The sequence below is a fragment of the Symphalangus syndactylus genome, chromosome 20 (genome assembly GCF_028878055.3).
Source record: "Symphalangus syndactylus isolate Jambi chromosome 20, NHGRI_mSymSyn1-v2.1_pri, whole genome shotgun sequence".
Classification (NCBI taxonomy): domain Eukaryota; kingdom Metazoa; phylum Chordata; class Mammalia; order Primates; family Hylobatidae; genus Symphalangus; species Symphalangus syndactylus.
Window position 1 is genome coordinate 13,434,274 of NC_072442.2, and position 26,135 is coordinate 13,460,408.

Consider the following 26,135-nt stretch of genomic DNA (forward strand, 5'->3'; position numbering starts at 1 on the left):
CTGTTAGTTCAGTGTCCTAAAAGTGATTATTCATAAAGTCCAGATAACATGAGATAAAATATTGTAATAATGTATAACAAAATATTACTACACATAATAATAATATGTAATAATAATGAAGCATGGTTAGTCCTGTTCAGGCGTAATCTTTGATGCTATCGGGAGTAGTGGCCTGGTATGGCCTGCTATCCATAAGAACAGCATTTAGTTTGTCAGTCCATGACTGCTGTCCTGGCTGCTCAGTCAGGTCCACAGATGCCCACCCTGCAGGCTGTGTCCTTCACGAGTTTCTGGGCCAGCCCTGGCTTAGACAAGAGCTAATGCAGGGAACCTGGACTCTTGTACTGCCCAGGACCTGGAGCCTGGCCACTGCACAGACCTCCCAGGTGGTGACTGCTTGGTAACTGACCTTCTGCCCCAGATTCCCTCACTGTGCCACTCCTGTGTCCTAAAGGGAAGTTTAAGTACCTCATTCTTGACTCCTGATGTCAGGATGTTACCTAAATTATGCCCAAGAAGTCTACACCCCTCAGACAGTCATTATACCTGCTGATCATGATACATCCACCTTCCAAAGTCTGCCTGAGCAATCATCTAGCATTTATACAGTGATGTGATGGTAAATGCTTAACAACTGGTACCCTGGAGAGGAAAAATCTATATATATAGATTATATGTGCATATAATTATATACATATGCATATAATCACACAGACATATATATGCATATGTCTATTATAAATTTTACTGATAGAATGTGTAGCACACAATTTACAAATAATAATAAAATACACAATACTCTTTATTGTAGATTCTTTATCACCCGTTGATTCTACCAAAATGCTTTTGTTTATTTTTGTTGAACTTTTGAATCTGCAGCCAAATGATGGCTGCAATTAATGGAATGGTGCAGTTTCCATGTAAATGTTGGTTGCTATTTTTATTTACTTGAAGGAAGTAAAACAAAAAGCAACAAAGACCTGTTTTAGAACTTATTCATCAATGACATAAGCAACTTCTTTGTTGAATTAAATAATAGTTTTTGCGTATTAGAAGAATATTTCCTCAATTTTTTGTGCAATTTAAAAAAAAGAAACTGTGAGATATACATATATATATATATATACACACACACATATATGATGGAATACTACTCAGCCATAAAAAAGAATGAATTAATGGCATTTGCAGCAACCTGTATGAGATTGGAGACTATTATTCTAAGTGAAGCACTCAGAAATGGAAAAACCAAACATTGTATGTTCTTACTTATAAGTGAGAGCTAAAGCTATGAGGATACAAAGGCATAAGAATGACATGATGGACTTTGGGACTCAGAGGGAAAGGGTGGGAAAGGGGTGAGAGATAAAAGACCACAAATAGGGTGCAGCGTATACTGCCTGGGTGATGGGTGCACCAAAATCTCACAAATCACCACTAAAGAACTTACTCGTGTAACCAAATACCACCTGTACCCAATAACCTATGGAAATAAAAAAAAAAAACTATAACAGTCACGGAAATATTTAGTCTGCATTATTAACGTTTTCTCCATCACTTTCTTAAGTCTCAGCCAGTGGTCAGCAAATTTCTCTGCTGAGGCAGCAGAATTGCTTGAACCCGGGAGGCAGAGGTTGCAGTGAGCCAAGATTGTGCCACTGCACTCCATCCTGGGCGACAGAGCAAGAACCCATCTAAACAGAAAAAAAATTTAGGTAAGAGCCGTAATATAATAACTATTAGGAGAGCAATTAACAAGCAAATGGTTCAGACTATGGAGGAGACTTTTTGTGGTTACTTGTAGTGCTTATGAATTTTTCAAAATCCTGAACATTTAGATACGTCGGCTCCCTACCTGTATCTGTGTGTAGCTCTATCATGTGATAAGCAAAACTAGGAGAGTACACGATATATGTAGAGAAGCATATATTATTTTTGTGGATGGCAGAACCTGCCAATAAATAAATGAATCTAGCCTTCTGATTCCAACTTTGCTTTTAATCTTCTAGAAGTAGTGGATGCAAGAAGGCTTTTCTAGTATCAAAAAAAAAAAAAAAGAAGAAGAAGAAGAAGATGAAAAAGCCTTTTGCCCTTAATTTAAATCATTGTTTTTTCTAGGGAAATTTAATTTGGGAAAAAAATGTTTTTCTAATTAACTGGATGACTGTGTGCTATGCAAACAATAAAGATTCTTGTTTGAAAGTAATGCATGACCCTGTTCCTAAGACTACCAAGGGAATTTAAAATAAAAAATGCAAGCAGCTCCGACCTCATATTTTGCCAGAGCTAAACAGAATTCCCAGATCCAGAGTTTTTCACGTCAGTTCCTAATTTAAAACCCACAAGTGTTGAGCGGGTTCATGCTGCGCAAGACACATCTTCTCATCTCTAGAAATGACTGTATTTGATCTCAGTCTGGGTTCCTCGGCACGTCCTTCTCTCCTTCTCTCTTCTTCTTGTGCTATGGTTGGCCTGAAAGGTTAGAAACTGCACAATTAGATGGATCAGGGGCAGATTTCATAATGCTCTGGTGCTGGGTTGGGCAGTCTAGCCAAATTCCATTCATTAGCTAAGGCGCCAGGGTAAATGTGGCCAGTAAGAATGCTGTTTTGGTTCCATCGAAGAGCTGATAGGGAATAGGAAATACACTGTTAGTTTTTTTGGTTTCTGAGAGGCAGTATGGACAAGTGAAGAGTCCAGGATGCTTGGAATCTGGAGGCCAGTTATTAATCTCCATTTCAACCACTAACTGAGCAGTACAAGTAACTGCCATTCTCCTTTTGACTTTTTTCCCTCCATTCTGACACAGTCGTCTTATGCTGTCTGTACCAGCATGAAATTCCTGTCTACTGTAGACTTTAAGCATTCCAAAGTCAAGAATCAAGTATTCACCAAATATTTACTGAGCTACCTACACTCTGCTAGGTGCTATGATAGGTGCTTTGGAAAGTGATATTAATCAGACATGGTCCTTGCCCTAAGGAGCTTATAGACTACAGAGGAGATGGATCATTGAAAAACAAAAAACATAAAACAATAAAGCAAGTGCAATGTGGGAGACATATTAAAATTGCTAAGGGAAAATTGGCAAGGATGATTCCCTTGGGAAGCCAGAGAAAAGTAGAAAAAGGAAAGGACTTTGAACCAGGACTGTTTGAATAAAGGGATAGAAGATTTTGTGGAAGAGGAGGCCATACCGCAGGAGAAAACAGCATAAGCAATGGATGGGTCTAAGGGCGAGTGACTGATAAGGCTAAGTGGAGGATTTGGGTGATGTTTGGTTAAGACGAAGGAATGTAACTTTTACAGTATATTCCTCCCGATGTGTGAACAGGATAAAACAACTCCGGGCTTTGAGGCATTTGAGATTTTAGGGAGAATCTGCCCAACAGCAAGTTTTATGAGGTTTTTTTTTTTTGATCAACTGAATAAAAATTAATTAGGCATTGCTGCACTCTTTTTTCTTTATGCCTTTACATTAGCATAGTTTCACCTCTCCAAAAGCTGGCCTGCAACTTCAGTGTTTTCAGCTAAAACAGGGTGGATTATCTAATCCACGTCATAAGCCTTGAAATTTACCTGAACTTTATACTATGTTCTCTGCTTGGGTACCCTAACTCTTCTGAGTTGTGAATTTTCTAGTCTTGTAACTGATTCTGTGACATTTCCCATTACATTATAGACCTCAGGGTGGCAGGGCCAGGCTTCAGGGGCTCTTTTTCATTTTAATCTTTCGGCCTGTGGTTTACATAGCTGCCATCAGATAATGGTGGTGTTCAGGAAGAACTTCCCTGCCCAAATGACTCTCCGTATCTGAAACCTAGATAAAAATTAAAGTTTTGTTAAAATAACAAGGAATCCCATTTAAAATAGTCATAGTTACTTGGTATAAATACAAGGAAGCACAGTTTGAGCCAGAGCCAAATTTTAGGGAATACTAATACCTAGGTTTTGTCGAGTACCTTTCTTGCTAATTTCCAACTGCTATGAGCCATTGCACAATTAAGCCCGGCTTTTCCTTCTCAAACCTAAGTAGAAATAGTTTCTCTCATCTTTATCTTCAACATTACAAGTTTTCTATAGTTTTAGAACCAGCTTATATGTGATTTTCTCAGGGTTTTAATGGTAAGTCTGTAAACTACCTACATACAACGTTCCAAAGAGACCATTCTGAGTTAACCTTCTTAGAATTCCCAGTTGCGGCCGGGCACGGTGGCTCACGCCTGTAATCCCAACATTCTGGGAGGCCAAGGCAGGCTGATGACCTGAGGTCAGGAGTTTGAGTTCACGACCAGCCTGACTAACATGGTGAAACCCTGTCTCTACTAAATACAAAAAAATTAGCCAGGTGTGGTGGTGCATGCCCGTAATCCAAGCTACTTGGGAGGCTGAGACAGGAGAATCGCTTGCACCCGGGAGGTGGAGGTTGGAGGTTACAGTGAGCTGAGATCATGCCACTGCACTCCAGCCTAGGCAACAAGAGCAAAACTCTATCTCAAAAAAAAAAAAGAATTCCCAGTCACTCTCAAAGTGACTCCTGCTCACTCTGTTTCCCTCTTCATTCTTTAAATGCCCAGAAATTCCTTTCTTCTTTCTATGGCTTCATGCCAAAAGGAGTCCACCAACCCAAGGAAATACACAGAGGGCAAAAGACTGTTGGTTGGCCCAGAATAGATTGGCCATTCTAACATAGAGAATTGTTTGCCTTTGATGTGAATCTTCTTTTTCTCTAGCCCCTTCCCTTTTGAAACTCAGATATGTTATAAAATCTAATTAGACTTAACTGTTTAAAACCCTCTATTAATTCCCAAAACAGAACCACGTCTTCTTACAATCGGCTTCTGTTTATATTTTGTTCTGCAGGAAGCCCGACACTGTTTTCCACCTGAAACTTGCTTTGTAAAACATGTTTCAGTAAAACTTGAACAGTTTCAAAAATAAATTGAGGTTTCTTTAGAAATTCTAAAGATTGTATCTCTGAAAAACTTTTCATTAATCATTTGCCAAATAATCTGATATTATTCCCACTAATCCCTTGCTCTTCTTTTGGCAAGTTCCCTTGAGTTCTTAGTCTGGAGTCACAGCCCTTGATTTTCAACCTTCAGCTTAGAGCTCCACCACAGCAATTAATCATGTCTGTTTCAATGGCAACCAAAGATATTTTTGCTTCTAGAATTTTCCTACATTCTTTGCTCTTCCTAAATTTCTTTGCAAATTTGCTACTCACTTTTGTTTTGTTCTGTTTATAATAACTTACTCAAGCATACCGTTTTTATTCTATAGCTAAATTAGGTGTAACATTATTCTCTGATTACAAACCTTCCCCAATTTGACTTTCAGAGACTTGGCTTCTTCAAGAGTTAGTAGCTCGTAAGTGGAATAAAACATTTTGAAAAATGGAAACATATATATAATACATATACATATATATAAACATATATATGTGTTTTAGAATACATATTTGTAAGGAGGTATAGACCTGATTTGAGTTAATATATAATCTTGATCATTTGATTCTAACTAGATGGTATAACATGCCTGAGAGCTTCGAGGGGCAAGAAACTAGAAAAGGAGAAGATTCACATGAAAGAAAAATATTTTTGTGTTGGAAAAACTAATCTACTCTAGGTGTCTGTGTGTGTGTGTGCATGTGTATACATATATATGCATTTGATTCGTAAGTGTTTAATAAGCACCCTTGATGCACCAAGCACAGACCCACATACTAGAAAGGAAAAAAATGAATGACACTTTTCCTGTTCTCAAGTTTCTCATGATCAAGAGAAAGAGATACACAGCGTAAAACACAATACATTATAATAAATCTCGTTTTTACAGAAATAAGGGACTGAGGGAGCAGAAAAACAGGTGTATTTGATTAATTATTCCTGATGAATTTAGAGATTACTTTGCCCATTCCTAAATGATTGGTAGAGTTTCACCAAGCAGAGCTTGGAAGATGGGGAAAAGTCACAGAAGCAGAAAATGCACAAAATAATCAGGTAACAGAGACTTACAGAACAAAGACTTTCTTCTGAAAAACGGCAGGAATTTAGAAGAGTAATATATAGTTGAGACCAGATAAGAAGGTCCTTGAATGCCTTCCTAAGATTTCATTTTATTTCAAAGCAACTGGACACTATGACAGGATACTAGGTGGAGGAATAAAATCATTCGATCTTTATTTTTCAACTATAATTCAGGATATAGTAAGAGGATTTTTTTTTCTTGAGACAGGATCACACTCTGTGGCCCAGGATGAGTGCAGTGGTACAATCAACTCACTGCAACTTTCAACCCCCGGGCTTAAGCAATCCTCCCACCTCAGCCTCCTGAGTAGCTGGAACAGTAGGGCCATGCCACCACTCAGAATGGGAGGCACTCAAGTAGAGATTAACAGAAGGAAGTTCGAGCTCAAGGGGGAGGCTGGACATAGAATCACAGTTTTAAGACCCATAGTTAGAGCTATAAAAGTAGATAAAGTCAATACCAAAGGCAAACGTGGAGTGAAAAGAGAGCCAAACATCAAACTCCCAAGGAACATCACATCAAAGGGAGAAGGAGAAGGGGCGAAACCAGGAAGAGTCTAGAAAGAGGCAATTAATGGGTAAAAGAAGTAGAAAGGCAAGTGCAACCAAAACCGGCGGGGGGAAGATTGCACAAGGTAAGGAAGGCCAAACATGGCAAGATTTCCCAAGGGGAGACTGTTGCCGATGATCAAAGCACAAGAATTTTAGGAGAGAGGTTTCAAGAGGGTGAGGAAAGCAAGTGAGATGCCCAGGAATATTCTGAAGAAGAGGAGAGAATGCAGGAAGGAGCATCCAGAGCAGAGGAACTGTGTGACTCAAGGGGCACAGCAGGCTTTGGAGATGGTTTGATTATGACATATTAAAGTGTCATAGAGAATGTCATTTAAATCTTAAGATCTATTGCTTATCACAAAGTTTAGAAACCGAGGCCTTGCTTCCCATGGGATTTAAGTCCCTTAAGTCCCTGCTTCATTTATGCTTGCCTTAAATCCCACCAGGTATAAGCAATTACTTCAGATACTTTTTACAGATGATGCATAATTTATCTTTCCTGACCATGCTTTGTCAACTGATAGAAAATGTGATGAAAGCATATGATATCACAGTAAAATGGGGTGTTAGAATTTGCATGATTTAACTAGGGATAAACATTCACCTTGGGGATGTCAAGGGAGAAGAACACTAACACCTTAGCCACAAACCCCTTTTCCAATGAAAAGGCTTGGAAGAAGGTATCAAGGAGAAGAAGGAGAGAAGGAGAAGGGAGCAGTATATAAGGCATTAGGGGAAGAGAATATTTTCAGAAAGAGAAGATGTCAAATGATGTGGAGATAATGAAAGGAGGCTTCTTTATTTGGAATGAAAATTTCACTCAGACCTTAAGAGAGGATTTTCAGTAGAATATGGCGAAGCAGGTGTCAGACTTGGAGAGCCAATAGAAGGTAATATCCTAGTGGATCCTTTGGTTCTCAGATGCAGTAAATAAGTTATCTACTATATAGAACAAGCTGTTATATGTAACATACCTGAGTATGGTGTGTATATACATATACACATACACATACACACACAAATGCACACACACACAATGTGTTTATATGGCAATGGCCTCATGAGCAATATATTTAATATAACTTACATCTGACATTAAGAACATCACATAAATGTACATGTACCACAATATACATTATATTTATCAAGGCTGAAAAAACTTTGAAAAAGTTTTGATTAAAACTTTTTTGAAAAAGTTTTGATTAAAACTTTTTTGATAAAGTTTTGATTAAAACTTTTTTGATAAAGTTTTTATTATTCTTTTCTGCTCTTCTTTTAAAAAAATGTGAACTTGGAAACTAAATTGACATCTCAAGGAACATTGTCTGATACACCAATATAAAGAAAGGAGGGTACACTTAACCCTTTTTGAGAGGGATTGTATGCTAGAGTTTCTATGGTACTTCTTGATGTGTGACTGAATTTTATTCTCCCTCTTTCTCTCTCTCCCTGCCCCCCTACTCCTTCCAGTGGAATGGAGTATGTCCAAAGACTTTTCTCCTTTGGCTGGAGAAATCATCATGGATAATCTGCAGACTCTGAGATGCACAATCACAGGACTTACAATGGTAAATGTCCCCAGTAGACTTTCCATTTCCCTATCGCTGATATTTGTGCTGGGATATTAGTAGCAAATGCCTGTTCTGAAAGCAGCAGCCAACGCCCAGTCCTCTGGCAACAACTGCCACTCATTAAGCATGATATGTCTGGTATCTATAATCTGAATTTCACAAAGGAGTAAGCAGACAGCATGAATCACTCTGTAAACTGTCGTGTTCTAAGGAGATCAGAAAAAGACTGGCCTCATGCAAGCCTTGAAAGCTGCTGCTTTCTGGATCACAGTCTAATCTTTTGGGGGAAAGCAGGGAGTGGATCAAAGACTCTGAGAGATCCAATTTTGACTCCCTGTCTGATGATAAAAATAACAGCTTCATCTCACCCTCATGCCCACAGCCTCAGCCTCAGTTGAGATCAGTCATCAATTGCAATCACAAAATTTCCTGAGAGAAATCCTTTTCCCGTGATTTAAAAAAAAAAAAGTCTGTCTAAATATGCTTTCACAAAAAAGAACCTATATATGGTGGAGCTATGTTTCTCAGTAACCTAAACTAATTTAAATTGTGAGTGAAAAACTGGAACAAACTGCTTATTTAACTAATATAAACTCAAAAGTTTATTATTTAGAATTATGAACATATGAGCATATGAAATGCAAAAAAATAAAAACACCTTGTAAATCAGTTCAAACTGGAGCAAACCCTGTATTTCCTCAGGCAATTAAAATGCAAAAGATAAAATTCTTTTTTCTCAAAATACTTTAAAAGTAAAATTAAATCAAACTTTTTTCAGTCCAATTCAAATATTTAATATCTTAGGACCTTCAGATGAGGGAAGTAGAGGGATAATTTTGTTATTATTGTTGTTGTTTTCTTAAAGGTTGGTTGATTAAAATGTTACCTACAAAGTATAATCCTAAAGCCCAGCCTTAAAAAAAAAAATGCATCAGGTTGCATTTCTTCAAGTTTAAACCTGCTTATTCTAATGGAATTTTTGATGCTTGGGTAATCACCACGGAATCCTGACGTTTAGTCCTAATCGCATATCTATACCAGGGGCCAGAACTGTGGATTACCAGAGCAAACAAACCCCTGAGTGGGTGGCCCCCAGAGATGCTATCAGTAGAAGACTGATTCCAACCCTATGGCTCACAAGATGGAAGAAGGCCAGAAGGAACCCTAGGGAATTTTCATTGCTTAAAAGAAAAAGTGATATGGTGATAAAAATGGAAAACTCTCCATAAAGAGTTTCTCTAATATCTGAACTAATTTCCATAGGGATTAAGTTTTTCCACTTGACCATCTAATGAAAGAAATGCAGACACTATTGTAATTATATAAAAGCCTAGGAGTAGATTTATACTTTACACAATCTCTATAACTTTGACGGTCATAGAAACCCATTTTCAATATTAAAAAATTGATTTCCTAACATAGTAAGGACAATATTTTAAGATCCCTAGAAAAGTCTCTACAAAGATGTGTTTTTTTTTTTAACTTCAAACATCATTTTACAATTTTTACAAGCAATGTTTCATCAAATGCTGGCTTCTCAAATGCCTTTGGGTTCACTGGAAAAAAATATAAAAGCAAAATATAAAATATAAAAACTCAAGCAAAATATAAAAACTACACAAAAGATTTTAAAACATTATCAGCAAACAAAAACAATTCCTTAATTCTTAACGTCACAAAAGACCATTAAAGAATATAAGCCATTGTTTTAACAATGGCTTTAAAATTGAAGTCACATCAAAGAGTTAATTTTTTTAAATGTGTATGCAGCTGAATGAAGGATGTTTATTGCAGCATATTTATTGTAGCACAAAATGTGGGAAACATCTAAATGTCCACCAGTCAGGGACTGGTTACATACATGATACCGAATGTTTGCTCACAGTGAAATGTATGCAGCCACAAAAAGAACAAGGCAGGTATTTAATGCACTACTCTGAAAAGATATTTATTATAACTTATTCATTTTCTAAAGCAAGTTGGTCACTAAAAGAAGTGATAGCTATTGCCTATAGGAAGGAGAAAATAAGGAGAATGACGTGAGAGTGGGAATTGCTATTTTTGGTAAACCTTGTAGAACTATGTGACTTTTAAAAATTTATATATAGTTTTGGGGGGGGGTCAGGAAAAGTCATTATGATACTTAAATTTTGAAAAGAAGAAAGTACATAGAAACTAAGAGGGAACTTCAAATATGGTCACAGTGACATATAAACATAATAATCAAGAAGAACCAGAATGCTAAAGTATGGGCAACAGAGTTCCAAAGAGATGAAGGCGTTAATCAAACATAGTTATTAAACTCTATACCCACAGAGCCTAGGGTAAAAATGATTAAATAAAATGCCTGATGCATCATTTCAATACTTTGCAGGGCCAACAGTATTTTGTTCAAGTCTCGGCTTACAATATGAAAGGATGGGGACCTGCTCAGATCACGACACCGGCATATGCCTCTCCTTCTAGTAGGTGGTGGCTGTGAACTCTCTCCAGCATGGTAACAGACTCCAACTGCAACTCCATCCTCAGAGTGCCATTGCCGTTCCCTTCCCCCACTGCTTGCAACCAATAAGACCTTCTCAGGGCAGCATCTGGCCACATAATGAATGATTTCCCTGCAGAAATGCTCCTGGGGAAGCAGCTCAGTGGAGTAAAAGGGGAGGAAATTTGGAAACAGAAAGGCTGAATTTGATACCCATTATGCCTCTTATCATCTGTGTGGCCTTCGGAAGTTGTTTAACAGCCAGGCATGGTGGCTTATGCCTGTAGTCCCAGTTACTGGGGAGGCTGAGGCAGGAAGATCTCTTGAGCCTAGGAGTCAGAGAGTTCGAGGCTATAGTGAGTTATGATCGCATCACTGCACTCCAGCCTGGGTGACAGACTGAGACACTGCCTCTAAAGAAAAAAACAAAAACCAAGTCTCTGAGACTCAATTCCATGTCTTTAGAATGGGTCTAACCACACCCTTTCATAGGGCTTTTGTGGGGATGGATCAGATGCCACGGTGGGAATGGTGGCCCAGAGTACATACAGTGCATTGTAGCTCTCCTCTTCCCTTCTTCACCCGCAGTGCACACGTCCACATCGACCTGATAAGAAAATGAAATCTAACGAATCTTACTGATCTGACACTCTGTCAGAAAAAAAGCTTTCTTACTAACAGCATTCTGCTACAAACTCACAAACATAATCTATAGCATTTGTAGTGGTGGCTGAGAAACCCAGCAAAGGCCTTCTGATTATTTGAAAATTAACAGTCTATGCCTGGTATGTTTGGGCACTCCCTATTAACCAGAAAATTTAATTAACCAGAATAAATATCTCCAGACATATCATATCATAGGTTTTCCTATGTAATGAGCCCAGTACTCTGAATTATATTTTCATTTTTTAAAAACACTTTATTAATGTGAGAGTTAAAAGTGATATCATATGTTTCTTGTGAGAGTACAAACTGCTACATCCTTTATGGAACACAATTTGCTGTGTTATACCAACTGCCTTAAGAAAATCTGTTTCTTTTTACTCCATAATTCTACGTGTAGGACTCTACCCTAAGTAAAAAGAAATGCGAACAAACCAGTCTATATGATGATGTGTAGCAATGCACTCACAAAATGAAGCATCATTTGTGGTAGGGAGAACAAATATCCAATATTAATTTAGTAGTAAAGTATGATATATCTATCTTTATATCCGTAACTACAAATAAAATACAATCACTAAACATGGTCTTTTTAAAAAACATTGTGTGGAGAAAAACTTCTACAGTGTAAGTTTTATGTTTTATGTAAAAAAAAATGCAAAATGTGGGATTTTTTTTCACATAACATTCAACTGTAGGTTTGTATATAATTAGATAGAGTGTGTCCATGTGTCTTAATTACTCTCCGAATATATCAGTGGACATTTGGGTTATGAGATTATGGTCTCTTTTAGTTTTTTTAAATATGTCTGTGTTTTTTTTTATAATAACCATTTACTCAAGACCAGCCATGAATCAGGCAGTATGTAAAGGGCTTTCACATTCAGTATCTCTTAATCCTTGCAGCAATCTTTCATCATTGTTTCTGTCTTGCAACTAAGCATCATTGTCACTATCATCTGCATCTCTATCAGCATTGGAGATAACCTTTATCAGACTCATTATATGGAGGGCTTTAATCTAAGTACCTCACATGGATTAACTAATTTAATCTTCGTAACGTACCTCTTGAGGTGATTTTTATTATTGGGCTCATTTTACTGATGAGGGAACTATAAACATAGAGGCACATATACACAGAGCCCAGCATCTGAACTGGGGTTCAGAGATGTTGCCTTTCTGAAAGTCACAACACTGGTACATGGCTGAACCAGGATTCTAGCCTGAATTGGTCACCTGGCATGTCTCCGATGCTACAGTAACTAGTGCCCTGCTATCAGGAAGACTAAGAGCCAGCCATGTGTGCCTGACTACCATCTCTGGTGGATTCAGATAACTACACCAGGTCAAACAGGGCCTTGGACCACCGATGCCTGAGATCCCTGAGGTCCCTGACTCTCCTGGCATTTGATGGCTTCATTATTCTAGTCTTATTTGGACTAGTCATCTTTTTATTTCTAGTCATTTATTTCTAGTTGTCTTTTTACCAAAGATTTGCCAGAAACACAAACAGAATTCTAAGATTAAGATAAAAGGAACCAATCTCATGTTGGGGATGGGCAGTAGTGTGTGTATATTATGGGAGGGACAGAAAATGCACAAAATGCTAGTCTCAGTTGACCTGAAAGTGAGGAGGTGTGTGGGGAACCCCACTCCAAATGCAAGTTCTGATCTGCATATAGATGCATTTGCTGATAAAGATCAGAGGTTCAGGTTCCATAAGCTGCACGTTCCATTCAGACACTGTCATAGCCCATTTGAGGTGCCATCTCCAGAAAGACCAGAATAGTTGTTCAGGACTAGGAGGAGTCACTTATTAACATATCAAATAGCAACATATCAAATATGTAATTAACATATCAAATAGCAACCACTTTCTAAAATGGTATGTTTGATTAGTAGGGATAACTGGCAAAGAACTGAAATCCTAACATGTGGTTACAGTTGTTGCAGACATGCCCTATCACTTGGGAGGAACAATATAAAAACACTCCTATTTATAAACAGAGTATGACATTGTGATGTAACATATATCGGTATTCAGATATTTACTAGAAGACAATGTATTCTAACATGACAGGGTAATTGGAAATTTGGTCATATGTTCCAGTAGGCTATAAAACCTTTTTTAAAATATTTTTACAAAAGGCCTTAATGTGTTTTTATAGACTTATGTTATATGGTATGGTACATAACAAGAGAAAAGGACCCAGACAGGCTTGTCTGAGTTACGATCAGGAAAATCCCGATATCGCCAGTGAATGTAAGCTCGGCATTGTGTCACAGTTGAAGTGTCTCATTACCAGAACAGTGAGCTGTATTATGTGACATAATCTGCTCTTTTCCTACCACGCTAAGTTTATTCCTGTCAGGTTCCTGATTTCTTAATATATTTTCAATTTTCTCCCTCATCCCTAAAGTCTCCTATTTTACATAGTCGTCAGAACCTTCCAAACATCTATGAGAAAAACTCATTCTTTCCAAAAACCTTGGCATTATGTCCAGTGCTCACTTGGGCTGCAATTTAGCATTAGCAATTTTCTAATGTATCATAAAGTCATCAGATGGAGCTCGCCTCTGATGTAACAGGGCTGAAAGAGACAGGCCTTTTTCAGCTCTCCTCGCATTGATGGCAGCAGTCACACTCCTTAGAACACATTAGCATGTTCAGGGACGTGCAGTAATTCAGCCACCTAGGAGTCTTATTCAAACACATGACCTTGCTTATCTTATCATGAGCACTTCAGATGCATTCATCCAACTAAGAGAACAAACTCCTAATGGACTTTGGGAATCTATGAGAGCCACGTTTATTCTCACTGTGCTCCAATTCTGGGGGTGTAAAAACGATCTAAAGGATATCGAGTGTTTATTTCCTCAAACATTTTTTAACTTTCCAGTAAAAATCCTTTCCTATCTTATCCTACCTGAACACCATCATGCTTCTATTCACGATGCTTCACCAACATTTAATGAGTCTGCTCTGTGCCCCAGATGGTGCTTTGCTTTCTTAAACCTCAGACAAACTAAAAAGAGACTTAAAAACTCTGTAATCCCAGTACTTTGGGAGGCCAAGGTGGGTGGATCACCTGAGGTAAGAGTTCAAGACCAGTCTGGCCAACATGGTGAAACCCTGTCTCTACTAAAAATACAAAAATTAGCCAGGCGTGGTGGCACATGCCTGTGGTCCCAGCTACTAGGGAGGCTGAGGCAGGAGAATTGCTTGAACTCGGGAGGCGGAGGTTGCAGTGAGCTGAGATCGTACCACTGCACTCCAACCTAGGCAACAGAACGAGATTCTGTCTCAAAACAAAAACAAAAACCTCACTTTATAGTCCAGGCCCACGGTGGCTCATGCCTATAATCCTAGCACTTTGGGAAGCCAAGGCAGGTGGATCACTTGAGGTCAGAAGTTCGAGACCAGCCTGGCCAACATGGTGAAACCCTGTCTCTACTAAAGCTACAAAAATTAGCCGGGCCTGCTGGCACACGCCTGTAGTCCTAGCTACTCAGGAGGCTGAGGCAGGATTATCACTTGAACCTGGGAGGCACAGGTTGTGCAGTGAGCCAAGATTGCACCACTGCACCCCAGCCTGGGTGACAGAGTGAGACTCTTTCTCAGAAAAAAAGAAAAAGAAAAAGAAAAACCCCACTTTACAAAGAAAAAATCTGAGGCAAAGAGAAATTAAGTCATGGTTCTTGACCACAAGGAACAAAGACTCTACAAAAGGTACCTATGCCAATTTCCTGTCTCCAGCATTGACCACAATTAAGCCACACCACACACACTCCAACCAAGCTTCTGACCTTCCTTCCCAAGAGAAAATACAAAAATAAAAAGCATGTCCATGGTATATGAAATAAGCAATATATTGAGGGTCAGGAGATGTTATTATTGCCCTGGCTATGCCACTAACAAGCTGAGTCATATACAACTGGATTGGTTATATCAGCCCCGGTCTCCTGAAAAGTAAAATAAAGACAGGTACATGGGGGAGGGTGGAAAGGAAGAAGGATCAGAAACTCTCTGAGGCCCCCTTCTTCATAGGTAATCATCTGATAGGGTAAGAAATGGTGTTTCCATCGTGAATTCCCTTCCTTTTAAGTTGTATTTACAGAATGCCTATCATGTAATAGGCATTGTGCCAGATACCTAAGATATCTCTCATTTAATCCTCACAAATATCCTGCAAAGTAGATACTATCCTTATTTTTCATGTTAGGAAGTAGAGGCCCTGTTGGTATAAGTAACTTGCCTGCAGACACTGAGCTAGGAATTGTAGGAGCCAGGATTCACACCTGTGTTTACCTGACTTCAGAACCTATGGTCCTCCTAACTGTGCTATATGCCTTGGCCTTGGATGAACCACTATGGAATGCTTTTACATAACTTTAACTGTCATGACATCTACTTAACTTTCTGAATGAAAGAGACCCCATATTTTAAAATAAATCTGTGGGGGAAGGACTTTGAAACTTGTTCAACTAGAATTTAAGCCCAAGATACACTCATGAACTAACTGGCTTTTCTGGGGAAGAATGACTAGCAATTTTAGAGAAAGCATCTCAAGAAAGAAGGACATTAAGTTGTTGCTTTCTGTTTTTTCCTCCAGAAAGGAAAACTGGAGGAAAGAAAATAGAAGGAAGAAGGGATGGACTCTGAAATGACTGACCTGCTGAAAAAAAAAAAAAAAAATCAAGAGTTGGAGACAGCAGAATTACAATCTTGACATTAGTCCCATATGGGTTATTACTCTTTATATCATTATAGCTAAATGGAATGAAAATAGAAGGGGGAGAAAAATCTCAGTGGGTATTGCAATTTAAATTTGACTTGTAAGCTAATACTGTATATTTAGAGACTGAGCAGACAGGGTGGTTGGTGGCCCAGAGTATGTGCAGGGGCTGCTGTGCCAGCTAACCAAAGCAGACATTCATTAGAGCAAAATGTAGATTTCCATTTCTTGGCATCTGACATGGGCTCTTTCCTTGGAAAGAAATGTCAATTTGGCCAAAAGTGTGAAACCTACAATAAAAGCACTGGGACTGTGGATTTCATCTAGTCTGCACATTCCCACCCCTTTCTTTCCTGCTGTGAAAATCCAGTTGAGACCCGGGGTGCTCAGTGGAGAGATGGCAGAGGAACTGGTTAGGATATAGAAGGCTAAAAGGGGAGAAGGAGTTGGAAGAGGTGAGATTGGACTCCCAAATTCCTGTTTTCTTTTGGCTTTCGATTACCATTTTCTCTTGCCCTAAGACTGCCCGACACAAGAAACCAACCACAATTACTGTTTTGCACAGAGCTCTGAACAATGGCAGCTTCCAAAGCCTTGGCATCACCCGCTTGCTCTGCATGTGCGGGGTGCTCACCCGCGGAGTCTGTGGGTAGTATGAGCAAAACTCCGGCTCCTGAGGCAGGGCAAGGAAGAGGCCTCCCCTGCTTTAAAATTTCACTATGTTTATTTCTTTTGTTCAATAGACTGGAAAGACTATGACGACAGAGAGCCCAGACACAAGGGACAGAGTGAAGTTTTGGAAGGTCTGCTGCAGCAGGTCCGAGCCCTTCATCAGCATTACAGTTGCCGGGGTAAGGATAAAAATCTGTGCTGGGCCATCAGCTGAGGTCTCGGTGGCGCCGGTAATTTTAGCAGTTTCCTAACTGGGTCATACCTTCTCATTCATCAGGGAGAGAGATATTAATATTTGTACATCTGGAATCACTTTACAGCACTATCTTGCTTTAACCCTTCAGAAGAGACTTCCCTCTCCTTCCCTCCCTTCCTTTCCCTCTCCCTCTCTCCATATGAATGGTTTGAAAACAAGCACAAGAAAAACAGCAGCTGCCACGAGTTCCCTTCTCTCGGAATTGTCCCTTCACAAGACTCCTCAGTGGGGCTAGCTCTTTGGGATATTCACCCAAAAACATTTTGCCTCCAAGGAAAATCCCCCGAGTATCCCTGCAGGATCCCAACCAATTATAACAACAACAATAATAATAAGCTTCCATATTTATTAATAATATAGTTTGCAATGCAACTTCACACCCAGTATCTCATTTTCATCCTCATTTTGGCAATTACCACTGAGGCTAAGTGGTGTTCCCCAAGGTCACAATGCCAGGAAAAGACAGAATCAGGACCCCAAGCTGGATTTTTCTGGTTCTAAGTCCAGTCTTCCTGACACACTTCATTTTTGTCCCGCACCCTTACATCAGGACTGGGCACTGAACTGTAACCTCGTCCTGAATTTTAATCTTCCTCTGTACCACTGCTCACAGGAAAGTAGAGCACATATTCCCTAGACTTTCACCAGCTACACCCAGAGAATCTCTGAGAAGGCTTTAAAAGCTTCTTTTCTACTTGGGCTGTTCAATTGGGACAGGGTCAGATTTCTGATCTGTGTAACGATTCGTGGAAGAGGTACTTAGTTTTATTTGAAGAATTAAAGCCTACATAAAGTTTTCATTTTCCATGCCCGCATCAGATCTCTAACTCCATTGTGCGCTGTAGATTTAGGACACTGCTGGGACAGCTGGGTAAGAAATCCACTATTGTGGAGGATCTCTTGAGCCCAGGAGTTCGAGGCTGCAGTGAGTTATGATCATGCCACTGTGCTCCAGCCTGAGCAACAGGGCAAGACTCTGTCTCTAAAAATAGCAAATTTTTTAAAAGAAAAAAAAAATCCACAGTTGAAACTAACAGATACTCGCTGAGTTTGAGCTTGCTATAGATAAGTCACACTGAGCATTAGCAAAAGGTTGTTCCCAATTACTACACAGCTATCACAGTAGCACCCTTCAGCAATGTTGGCTCTAGCTAGAAATGAGGACAAGTGTTTGGAAGAAAATAATATTCTTCTAATGACCAGTTCATTAGGATATGTAAATATGCATGGAGTAGCTCTGAAACCCAAGTGGGATTTCCATTCCCACATCTCTAAGAAGTCTTTACCCAGACCAGGACCTTCAGCATATTCCACACTGACCAAAGTCTAGTTAGTTCTCAGTTATCGAGGGCTCATTTAACCAGGCCAGTTGTTACCAAAGCTCCTTTCTCATCTTCTGCCTTTCCATCACATCCCTGCCCATTGGTTCCTGTGTGACAGCAAAGGTAACAAAGCAAGTGGACAGATGATTCTTGGAAATTCTTAAGCCACTGTGTGTTTGGTCTTAATCAGAGGGGGAAAAGCTGAAACTACTCTTGAGAATGAAAGTTTTTTTAATATTATCTGAGGATTCATGCTCTCCCCATTACCATTGGATTCCTATCTAATAATCAAAAAATGATTGCCTAGATGGCCCAATTGTTTCTACAGTTTCCATCCAACTTCTGTCATATACATGCTTTTCCCCCAGAGGAATGTAAATATACACACAATATCAGGAAAGATTTAAGTAAGGCATAAGGTAGAACTTTCCAAAAAAGAATATATTTTATATGAAATATACTCTGGACACTTAAATAGTGCTCAAAGTATGTTCCAAAGATCAGTAGGCCAATAATATGCTCAGCTGAAAAAGGTTCTTTTGTCACGTAAGTTTTGGAAATGTTGAATTCTACATCTTCTCTTAGAAATTTAAAATATACTTTAGAATATTAAAGACTCTAATAAACAGACATATCACATTTGCTCAAACAAGCATTTTCCAAACTTCTTTAGCCATGTAAAACTTTTTCACAGTATTAGTATTCCAAAGCACAAATTTTGGGAAATGCTGACTTATAATATGCCAAAATAAATTACCTCATACACACACAAAAAGAATGAATCTAAGACGATTTAACATAACCCTAAATGCAGAAGGATAAATGAAGGATAATATAAGTATTGCTTACAGAGAATTACAAAATTATTATTTATTTTTTATTGTTATTACAAAATTTTTATTTAAAATATTCAAATACATTGAAATACTATGTGGTTTATTGGGGACATAAACTTTTACCAACTTTACAATTAGAAAAAGTAATTATTTCAGATTCCAATTCTACCACTTACAAGCTGTATATTATTGGGAAGAGGATTTCACCACTCTGATCCACAGCTTCTTGATCAGCAAAGTCAGGATAATATTACCTATCGCGGGATTGCTATGAAGAGTAAATTAGGTGCATTAAATTCACCTGACACAGTGTCTTTCCCTGGCAAACTGTAACTTACTTTTCTCCCATTGAGAATGGGGCCACTCTCCATCCTCAGCACTTTATGGATATTCCATAGAATTGAAATGTAATTGGTGACTGTACTGTAATGACCCTGTAATGACTCACTAACTATACAACATATTCCAAATATGGGAGTAATAATAAAAATCACTTCTCCTACTAAAATCCTAAATAGGAGGTACCAACATCTACATTAATTTCTGCATTTTGGCTAAAGAACTGGCCAAAGCTGATCTGCATGCTTAGTACTGGGATGAAAATTCAAGGGAGATGTTAAGCAAGCTTCATTGTTCACAAGGTGGGTACACTGACGTACATAATGAATTCCAATATTAAAACAACAATCGTGTTCATCTTAGCAATATCCTATAGGGATGGATTTATATTATTATCCAATTATTCAGCTTGCAAAACAAGAGTAACTGAAACCCTGCCTACTACGTAATTTGTAGGTCACATAGTAGGGGCTAGACCTGCCAACATGAATGAAGTAAACTCCTATGCTCCATGCACTTATAAGCCAGAGAACTACTGCATTCAGAGTACAGAAAATGAACTGTTGCTCCAGAGCTCCAAACCAAGTAGAGAAGTACAGTATAGAAGCCACAGGGTTCTTAGGAGAAAAGTTAGTTTAGACTCATGTGTCAGTCAAGGTGAACCCTACTATGTCACAGTAACCAAATGATTCCCCAAACCTTTATCTCTCCCTCATGCTATGCATTTACCACTGATCAGCTGGGAGTTCTCCGTGTTGTCATCATCCTCTCTCTGGAAATATTTGCTAGCAACCATAGGAGAGGGAAAAAAAAAACTCTTGAAGGTCTCATATGGGCAAGACTTTCTGCATGTTATTACACCCAAAACTCATTGGCCAGAGGTGGTCACATGGCCCCATCCAACCACAAGAACTCCAAAGTACAGTTTTCCCATGTGACCAGACCTAGAATATTTAATGCTTGCATGTGCCCTTTTCCCAACTGGTAGCAGTATTTCTTATTTTTCACTTTTTATTTTTAGTCTGATTTTTTTAGTTTAATCTTCATTTTTATGTGAGCTATATATAACCATAATGTGTCTCTGAAGCCAGACTGCCTGAGTTTAAATCTGGGCTGTACTTTTACTTTTGCTGGCTGTGTGACCTTGAGCAAACTGCCTAAACAGCTCTGTGCTTCATTTCTCTCATCTCTAAAATGCAGATAATAATTATATATACCTCATTCATTCATTGTTTAAGGATTGAATGACTTCAGTAAAGCACTTAAAACAGTTTTATTATTTTCTAAAAAGCAATTTCTTCCTTCTTCCATTTTTTTCCTCCTCAAAGATAACCTCTTAACCTTTAGCTAATTCTTTTAGTATTTTCCCCACATCTCTAAATAACGTGCTCATATTTCTAATAATGTTTTTCAATTTTAGTCATTACCTCACTAAAGAAAGTAATGATGCATCTCTTTTTACCCCACCCCTCCCTTATTTACATGCATAGTTCCTATCTTCTCGATCTCTTAATATACGTATATTGAATTTTAGTAAAATCAGTATTTACTGTTTACATTATAATGACAAATCATATGATTATTTTTCTTTCCAGGATGACTTTTTGTTTCCCTGTAGTTAATAATCATTTATTGTGCATTTGCTTGTTTTTCTATGTGGCTATAATAATTAATCCCCAAACTATTCTCGAATTAAATCAGTCTTCTCTCAATATAATCAGATGCTTTAGGTGTTTCTATTGCATCTTCTTAAGGAAACATTCATGGAGTCCTCTGTCCTGCTCCAGTCTAGACTGATCACTTGTTGCCTAGTGTACAACTGTCACCCTTGGATTGCCTTTTGCTACCATATTGAGGACTCTTCTTGTCACTCTCCAATATTGGGTTCCTTCTTTCTGTATTGCATGGTGGAGCTTTCCCCCTGGCAGCATCCTGAAAGGGGGCTTGGGAACTAATTTTCAGAGAAATTGTATATCTAAAGGTGTATTTATTCTACTTAACATTTATTCAAGGTTTTGGATGAGTATAGAATTCTTGGTTGAAATCCTTTTTTTTCATATTTTGAAGGTATTGTTTCATTGTTTTCCAGCTTTCAGGACTAAGTCTGATGTCATTCTAATTCCAGAGGTTCTATATGAAACCTTTTTTTTCCCCTCTCTGGAAGGTTTTAGGTTTTCTTTTGACTCCAGTGTTCTAAAATTTCACAGTGATGTACTAAGGCATCTATTGTCTGTTATATTGGGCACCTGGAAAGTCCTTTCAACATGAAAAGTTATACCCTTCAATTGTGAGACATTTTCTTAAATTACTTCTTTAAGTATTTCTTTGCCTTCTTTTCCTCTCCTCTATCTTACTAGAACTCTTGTTATTCAGATTTTGGTTCTCCTACATTAGTCCTTTAATTTTATTTTCTTTTTTTCTTCTACTTTCCATCCTTACATCCTTTTGCCTTACTTTCTTGGAGATTTCATCAGCTTTAATTGCTAAGCCTTCTATTGGGTTTCTCAGCTTTTGACAACATGTTTTTAATTGCCAATGCTCTCTTTTGTTCTCTGGTTCTTTTTATAGACTCTTACTCTCTTTATAAGGATGCAAGTCTTCTCTTACCTCTCAGAATATTAATGATAGGCTTTATTTCATTTTATATTTTCTTTCCTCAGAATAATCTCTCTTTTCTGTAAGTTGGTCTTTTGTTTACTAATTTTTGGCCTTTGTATTTCATGTTAGATGCTTTTCTCAACTGCCTGGTGATCCTTCAATGAATGCTCAGATTTCAGAGAAGGGAAATCAATAGCCATTGGGAAGTTCTGAGCACATGCGTAGGGCTCTTTACTTATAGGATTCATTGTAGGGTGACCTGGCACCACCTTTCCATTGGGATATCCCCAATGTCAGAATCTTTGGGTACGTTCTCTTAGGCTGGTCAAATTTTCCACAGAAATTTCTTCCAGTGTCCTGCTTGGAAGGTATAAGTTTGGATACCAGTGTTCTGAGAACCCAATAGGGAAATATTATGTATAAAAACTTATGCATAAATCTGCCCATTTAGGGTACACTGCCACCATCATCAGCATCCCATTTTCAACATTACCTGATGCCTCCCACTCCAGAGATGTCTGTTGTTATTGTTTTGGGTGTTTGTTTGTCTGTTGATTTCCAGAGAACAAGCCACTAGTTTTCTTCTAGAGTGGGGAAGAGGTATTTGTCCAGTCATGTAGTAGAGGAGGAGATCAAGAAGTCTAACTACTTTTTGAACACGCTTCCACAAATCCTCCTTGTTTTTAGCTCACACTCACCCCTCACTTCCAGCAGCCATGGAGACCATGGAGTGAATCAGATCACTTCTGAACTTTCTCCACTGCTGTCTTCGACTTCATCTGTCTCAGGTCTTAAATCTTTCTATCCATCTGCTTTCCAGCTACTGAAATTTACTTACTTTTGTCTCCTTTCCCATCTCTTTGTCTCTAAAAATTTATGTTGTTTCCTTCTTTTCTTAATTTCTAGTCTGCTTTTAGTGAGGTTTGGGGAAAGGGTAATATGTAATAAATACGTTCGGTCTTCCATATTTAACTGGAAGTCCCAGCAGCATTATTTCCAAGCAGCCAAACTCATGTTCAAGTCAGAAAAAAGAATGATTTTGCTTTGTTCTGCAAGGAATAACCATTACCAACATAAGCCTGAAACTGGCATGAATGCTTGTGTCAGTCAGCTGTTCCTATATAATCATAGCCAAAGACACACTGGCCCTCAGTCATGGGCCACCTGTCCAGGTTTCTATGCCTAACAGCAGTCATATGGACCATATTCTCATCTCCAGTGACATGTCTGTCAGCAGTCTGGTGGTGATACCAACAACCTCATTTTCCCTTCATTGCATAGAATATGAGAGTTAAAATCAGTGATTATGTAGTCCAGCTCCATGCAATATTATTTGCAAAGGCTGTTATAGGAAGTATAGGAAGTCTACTACCCTTATTAGGGCAAGCTCCATGTTATAAGCAGAAGACCTGAACAGAAGCAATGAATTATTTGCTTACCATTGTAGCTGCAGAGCCTGATGCATAGTAGTGCCCCCAATAAGTATTTGTCCAGTTAATGAATGTCTGTTTTCCCAGGCACTGACTTTTTGAGCAATTCATTTCACTTCTCAGCCTCAGTTTCTTCTTCTGAATAATGAGGATGATAATCATACCCATCCCTACACCCATTTTTGTAAACCAACATACACAATGAAGAAAAAAACTGTTCCAGAATGCTAGCAGTGGTTATACAGAAGTGGTGAGATGATATGGGTGGGGTTTTGCTCTTTTTTTTCTATTCTCCAGACTTTCTGTAATGTGCTTATATTAATTTTACAATGAAAAAAATTAACGGAATATGTAGACTTACAGGGAATGCTTTACCAACATTGAGAATTGTATGAATATTAGAAGGCAACTGCAGGAGTAGGGAGAAGGGCAAAGGAGTTGATTCCATGTCTTTTTATCCTACCTTAAAATAAATCAAAAATTTCAAAGCAAAGAGTATCAACAGAACACCTAGGTGGTCTCCTCTGCAGTTATAAAGACTACTTATCTCCAGCATTTTTGAGGAGTTGTTCATTGAGTTAACCACTGGCATCTCAAGATACCAGAGCTTCTTTTTTCCTCTTTTTTTTTTTTTTTCATACAGAGTCTCACTCTGTTGCCCAGGCTGGAGTGCACTGGCACTATCTTGGCTCACTGCAACCTCTGCCTCCCAGGTTCAAGTGATTATCCTGCCTCAGCCTCCTGAGTAGCTGTGATTACAGACGCGCACCACCACGCCCCACTAATTTTTGTATTTTTAGTAGAGACAGGGTTTCACCATGTTGGTCAGGCTGGTCTTGAACTCCTGACCTTGTGATCCGCCCCCCTTGGCCTCCCAAAGTGCTGGGATTACCAGCAAGAGCCACCACGCCCGGCTACAAGAGCTTCTTATAGGCATGAATGAGCAGAATCCCTACATGAACCTGAGGATAAGTGACACTAAAGGGATGGGGGAGGGGAAGGCAGGAAGGTAGGAAAACGGAATTGGGAGTGTTGATCTGCCCAGTGAAATTTATACTGTATTTTTTAAAATACATTCCAGAAAGTACAAAATTACAAACCACAGGCCGCAAGCAGTCAGTCTCAAGGAGCCTGAAACACCTGTTCCATTCCTCAAACAAGTTTGTGAAGACCTTAAAACGGTGGGTTCTATGTAGTTTTTTCAGGAAATCTTAACTTTTCAAGAATGTGCTGGTTTTGGTTCTGAGTGGAAACTTGGTAGAAATTTCTTTTTTGTGTTCAAAACAATAAAGTTCACTTTTCTCCTGAGAATTTGTGCAAGACAGTAATTTTCTCTCTTTTGAGTTGTAACTAGTGAACTTGTGATACTTAGCAGGAATACATTCCTAGGTATATTTTAAATTCATCTTTTGTCACGTCCAAAAAAATATTTTTCCAAGATGGTTGAGGACAATGCTTTTACTTTCCTTTTTCTTTTTAGGGGACTCTACATAGCCGTTATATTTTATTACAAAGACAATATCTTAGTCACCAATGAAGATCAAGTACCAATTGTTGAAATAGATGACTCTCACACCAGTTCTATTACACAAGATTTTCTGTGGTTCATGAAGGTATACTAAGTCCTGATTTCATTTTTCCCTACTTTGTACCAATGTTACTGCACAAAAATCTCTGAAACATTAGTTGAGGGGTCTCCAGCGATCAAAGTTTTTGGGGTAGAAATAAAGTATCTCAAAGGTCCTTTTCAGCCCTAGTATGCCCTATGTCATTTTAAAAAGCACCAAAGTAACGTGTGCACTACATTTTCAAAGCAAAGAGGCTTGCATCCTGTCACAACGTGTCTCCACCGTTCTGAGTTATGGGATCATTTGGCAAAGACTAAAATGTGGATCTGACCGTTTCATTAGCATTCAGATCTTTTTCCAATTGGACAGAGATCAAAAAGTTGTTTCGTGTGTGTCTGAAAATGGACTGGAGAATAAACATCAGGGGTCAGATTTCTTTCTCCCTGCTTTGCTTTGATGCCACAACCTAAATCATGTACTGGCTTGGACGATGACATGACTGCATGCCTTCTTTTGCAGCTGTCTTGTATGTGGGAAGATATAAGGTGGCTGAGGCAAAGCGTACCAATATCTTCATCCTCATCCACAGTGCTGCAAACTCGGCAGAAGATGCTCGCAGCAACAGCACAGCTACAGGTAAGGGACCAGGTTTCAACCCAGGCCCCCAAGGAAAATATTTTTAATGTAGAAAATTCAGTTACCAGTCCTACCTAGAAAGGAAAAGGATGGGCTCCCTTCTCTTTCAGACCCCTAAAAGTATGAAGTTTTCTTGAGCACCTGGAGCTGCGTACCTGTAGGTACGCAGGTTTCATGTAGGAAACCTGTACCTTTAGCAATCTCCTCCAAGTGAGTCTCTCTTGAACAGTGTATAGGAGTAACTCATTAAACAAGGAGTAAGGAGACTTGAGTTCTAGATTTGATATTAATCAGCCAACTCAGTTCTCCTCTCTGGGCCCCAGTTTCATCACTTGCTCTAAGATAAGAGAAGTTTAATGAGATCACTTGAAGGACTGTTGCTGCTCTGGTGTCCTATGCATTAATGAGTATATGAAGATGGAAAAAAGAGCAGATATTTTGAGCA

General features: G+C 38.7%; 1 protein-coding gene across 1 annotated transcript in view; it reads left to right on the top strand.

Moving 5' to 3' along the window:
* Positions 1-26,135, top strand: part of ANKFN1 (ankyrin repeat and fibronectin type III domain containing 1) — a 465,421-nt gene that overhangs the window by 386,543 nt on the left and 52,743 nt on the right. Inside the window, exons 9-14 of the mRNA XM_055257387.2 lie at positions 8,052-8,149; positions 10,527-10,617; positions 16,777-16,884; positions 24,568-24,667; positions 24,967-25,099; positions 25,574-25,690. Coding sequence (XP_055113362.1) covers positions 8,052-8,149; positions 10,527-10,617; positions 16,777-16,884; positions 24,568-24,667; positions 24,967-25,099; positions 25,574-25,690 — 647 coding nt within the window. The remainder of the gene's footprint in view (positions 1-8,051; positions 8,150-10,526; positions 10,618-16,776; positions 16,885-24,567; positions 24,668-24,966; positions 25,100-25,573; positions 25,691-26,135) is intronic.